At 48.6% G+C, this 4,640-nt stretch overlaps 1 protein-coding gene across 1 annotated transcript in view; it reads left to right on the top strand.

Annotated features, from left to right (window-relative positions):
* Positions 1–4,277, top strand: part of wdr59 (WD repeat domain 59) — a gene marked incomplete in the record, with an annotated part of 43,251 nt that extends 38,974 nt beyond the window's left edge. Inside the window, 3 exon segments of the mRNA XM_029768567.1 lie at positions 969–1,089; positions 1,349–1,491; positions 3,690–4,277. Of these exon segments, the coding sequence (XP_029624427.1) occupies positions 969–1,089; positions 1,349–1,491; positions 3,690–3,925 (500 nt within the window).
* Positions 4,278–4,640: the final 363 nt, after the last annotated feature.

Raw genomic sequence — 4,640 nt, 5'->3', positions numbered from 1 at the left:
TCCTCCTCCTCCTCTCTCTCCCCCTCCCTCCCTCTCTCTCCCTCCCCCCCTCTCTCCCTCCCTCTCTCCCTCCCTTCCCTCCCCCTCCCTCCCTCTCTCCCCCTCCCTCCCTCCCATCGGTATGTAACCCCGTGATGGGAATAAAAGGATGTTTATGGTATGACTCCAGTGACCCCAGAAGACTCTGAGGCCAGCGCCAAGACCCAACTAGCACCCTGTTCACTAGTCCACGACATGACCAAAAGTATGTGGACACCTGCTCTTCCAACATCCACAATCCATAAATCATGGGCATTAATATGGAGTTTGTCCCCCCCCTTTGCTGCTATAACAGCCTCCACTCTTCAGGGAAGTCATTAATATGGAGTTGGTCCCCCCCTTTGCTGCTATAACAGCCTCCACTCTTCAGGGAAGTCATTCATATGAAGTTGGTCCCACCCTTTGCTGCTATAACAGCCTCCACTCTTCTGGGAAGGCATTAATATGGAGTTGGTCCCCCCCCTTTGCTGCTATAACAGCCTCCACTCTTCTGGGAAGACTTCCCACCACTCTACTGCCAATGTTTGTCTATGGAGATCGCATGGCTTGTGTGCTCAGTTTTATACACCTGTCAGCAACGGGTGTGTGGCTGAAATAGCCCAAATCCACTAATATGAAGGGGTGTCCACATAATGCTGAATATATAGTGCTGCTTTAGGTCAGAGCCTGCACCCTAATCCCTATAATGAAGTACACTATTTCTCTCCTTTCTGACCTAAAGAAGTGTCCTAATATAGGGAATAAAGTCAAATCACCAGTCCGCTTTCATAACTGTTAGGGAACATGGAGAGTCGTGATTGAATCTAACCTGCTGCTTGCCTGTGGAACACACAGTCAAATCTGCTCATGTTCTCCACAGATACCCAGTGCCAACGACACGGACGTGCAGACGTCTGTGTATTAAAGGAGATATCTGTCTATTTTGTTAGGTCGAGACCCAGAGCACATCCCTCCCTTGGGGGAATCCTCGCCTGACGACTATCGCTATGCCAACCAGATGTACGCTGACCCCCGCGAGCGAGAGAGGGAACAACACGACATGAATAAAAGGTTGTCGAGTTGTCCAGAATTTAGACGTTAGATAACACACATATTAATAAAAAAAAAAGACAAATGAATGTTTTCTTCAGAGACGTATTCACTTAGAACAACAGAGAGGCTGATGTCTGCGTCAGAATGGAACAACGTGTCGGCCATCTTACCTAGGACCAGTTGTGAACCAGCACCCAATAGGAACATGGGGCAATCTCTTTATCTGTTCTTGATCTATGGTTCTCTCTCTCTCTCTCTCTCTCTCTACCCTTCCCAGGCTGCTGGACCCGGCCAACACGATGCAGTTTGATGACTTTAAGAAGTGTTACGGGGAGATCCTCCATCGATGGGGTCTGAAGGAAAAAAGAGCCGAAGTCCTCAAGTTTACATCCTGTCCTCCTGAACCTCACAAAGGCATCGGTGAGTCTCAAAGATAGATGGTATACCAGGGTTGGGTCAATTCAGGAAGTAAACAGAAGCATTTCTATTCCAGTACGGCTCAACGCTTCCCTATGAGAAAACATTCAACCCCAACTCTGTAATATACCTCTCAGATAGAGAGGAAGGGCTCCGTTCAACCCCAACTCTGTAATATACCTCTCAGATAGAGAGGAAGGGCTCCGTTCAACCCCAACTCTGTAATATACCTCTCAGATAGAGAGGAAGGTCTCCGTTCAACCCCAACTCTGTAATATACCGCTCAGATAGAGAAGAAGGGCTCCGTTCAACCCCAACTCTGTAATATACCCCTCAGATAGAGAGGAAGGGCCCCGTTCAACCCCAACTCTGTAATATACCTCTCAGATAGAGAGGAAGGGCTCCGTTCAACCCCAACTCTGTAATATACCTCTCAGATAGAGAGGAAGGGCTCCGTTCAACCCCAACTCTGTAATATACCTCTCAGATAGAGAGGAAGGGCCCCGTTCAACCCCAACTCTGTAATATACCTCTCAGATAGAGAGGAAGGGCTCCGTTCAACCCCAACTCTGTAATATACCTCTCAGATAGAGAGGAAGGGCCCCGTTCAACCCCAACTCTGTAATATACCCCTCAGATAGAGAGGAAGGGCTCCGTTCAACCCCAACTCTGTAATATACCTCTCAGATAGAGAGGAAGGGCTCCGTTCAACCCCAACGCTGTAATATACCCCTCAGATAGAGAGAAAGGGCTCCGTTCAACCCCAACTCTGTAATATACCCCTCAGATAGAGAGGAAGGGCCCCGTTCAACCCCAACTCTGTAATATACCCCTCAGATAGAGAGGAAGGGCCCGTTCAACCCCAACTCTGTAATATACCTCTCAGATAGAGAGGAAGGGCCCCAACTCTGTAATATACCTCTCAGATAGAGAGGAAGAGCTCCGTTCAACCCCAACTCTGTAATATACCCCTCAGATAGAGAGGAAGGGCCCCAACTCTGTAATATACCTCTCAGATAGAGAGGAAGGGCCCCAACTCTGTAATATACCTCTCAGATAGAGGAAGGGCTCCGTTCAACCCCAACTCTGTAATATACCTCTCAGATAGAGAGGAAGGGCTCCGTTCAACCCCAACTCTGTAATATACCCCTCAGATAGAGAGGAAGGGCTCCGTTCAACCCCAACTCTGTAATATACCTCTCAGATAGAGAGGAAGGGCTCCGTTCAACCCCAACTCTGTAATATACCCCTCAGATAGAGAGGAAGGGCTCCGTTCAACCCCAACTCTGTAATATACCTCTCAGATAGAGAGGAAGGGCTCCGTTCAACCCCAACTCTGTAATATACCTCTCAGATAGAGAGGAAGGGCTCCGTTCAACCCCAACTCTGTAATATACCCCTCAGATAGAGAGGAAGGGCCCCGTTCAACCCCAACTCTGTAATATACCTCTCAGATAGAGAGGAAGGGCTCCGTTCAACCCCAACTCTGTAATATACCTCTCAGATAGAGAGGAAGGGCTCCGTTCAACCCCAACTCTGTAATATACCTCTCGGATAGAGAGGAAGGGCTCCATTTGATACGTATCGTGGAAGTTCAGCGCTACATTGCAATTATATTCTACAGGTCATTTACGATTGAGCTGATATCTGCGGTGTTTACCGTGAATGCAGTCTTCACAAACGCCAGATCATTGCCTTTAAGTTGAAGTGGCGCTATAGCTCCCAACTTCCACCATACGGATAAATGGATCCCGAACAGTTATATTTATACTGAGAGAGATCATCAATAGAGATGAACTCTGAGCTTTGAATTGATTACTGACTCCATTTGGTTCCTCTCTCCTCCACCCCCTCTCCTTCTCCTCTCCCTTCTCCTCCTCTCTAACTTCTCCCTCCTCTCTCCTCCTCCTCCTCTCTCCATCCACCCCCTCTCCTCCTCCTCTCCCTTCTCCCTCTCTAACTTCTCCCTCCTGTCTCCTCCACCTCCTCTCCTCCTCCTCTCTCCATCCACCCCCTCTCCTCCTCTCCCTTCTCCCTCTCTAACTTCTCCCTCCCTCTCCTCCTCCTGTCCCTTCTCCCTTTCTCCCTCCTCTCTCCATCCACCCCCTCTCCTTCCACCCTCTCCCTTCTCTCTCCATCCACCCCCTCTCCTCCCCCCTCTCCTTCTTCTCCTCCTCCTCTCTCTCCCCCTCTCTCCTCAGAGTTTGGTGTGTACTGCTGCCATTGTCGTAGCCAGGCGCGGGGAACTCAGTGTGCCGTGTGTAAGCGCTTCACCTTCCAGTGTGCCATCTGTCACGTGGCTGTACGAGGCTCCTCTAACTTCTGTCTGAGCTGTGGTCACGGGGGACACACGTCCCACATGATGGAGTGGTTCAGAACACAGGACGAATGTCCCACAGGCTGCGGCTGTCGCTGTCTGCTACAGAGCACCTTCTGAGAGAGAGAGAGAGAGAGAGAGAGACACTGAGACACACACAGACTGATGCAGACATACACACACACGTCTAAAAGCACGGAGGTTTGACGGACATTTAACCCTACTAAACACATGGACAGACAGACAGACAGACAGACAGACAGACAGACAGACAGACAGACAGACAGACAGACAGACAGACAGACACCCACCCACCCACCCATTAATGTGATCCTGAAACGGTGTAGTGGAGCCTGGAGAGGTTGTATGATGAGATGCTAAAGGTATAGTTTGTTATTAAGGCCATAAATGCCATGACTAGATGTTTCCCCCCCACAAAAAAACACAATAAACATCTGATTGAATACTTGAACAGGATGTTGTTTGTCTGAAGCTCTTTCCTGTCACTTAATATGCAACAGATGAAATGTATGCAATGACCGTATGGTGCCATGGATGGCAGATACATTCATGCCATAATCAGATTTTATTTGTCACATGCACCGAATACAACAGGTGTAGGAGACCTTACAGTGAAATGCAGAATACAACAGGTGTAGTAGACCTCACAGTGAAATGCTGAATACAACAGGTGTAATATACCTCACAGTGAAATGCTTAATACAACAGGTGTAGTAGACCTCACAGTGAAATGCTGAATACAACAGGTGTAGTAGACCTTACAGTGAAATGCTGAATACAACAGGTGTAGTAGACCTTACAGTGAAATGCTGAA

Source organism: Salmo trutta, chromosome 12, assembly GCF_901001165.1.
Source record: "Salmo trutta chromosome 12, fSalTru1.1, whole genome shotgun sequence".
Taxonomy (NCBI): Eukaryota; Metazoa; Chordata; class Actinopteri; order Salmoniformes; family Salmonidae; genus Salmo; species Salmo trutta.
This window is presented reverse-complemented; position numbering and strand designations above follow the sequence as displayed.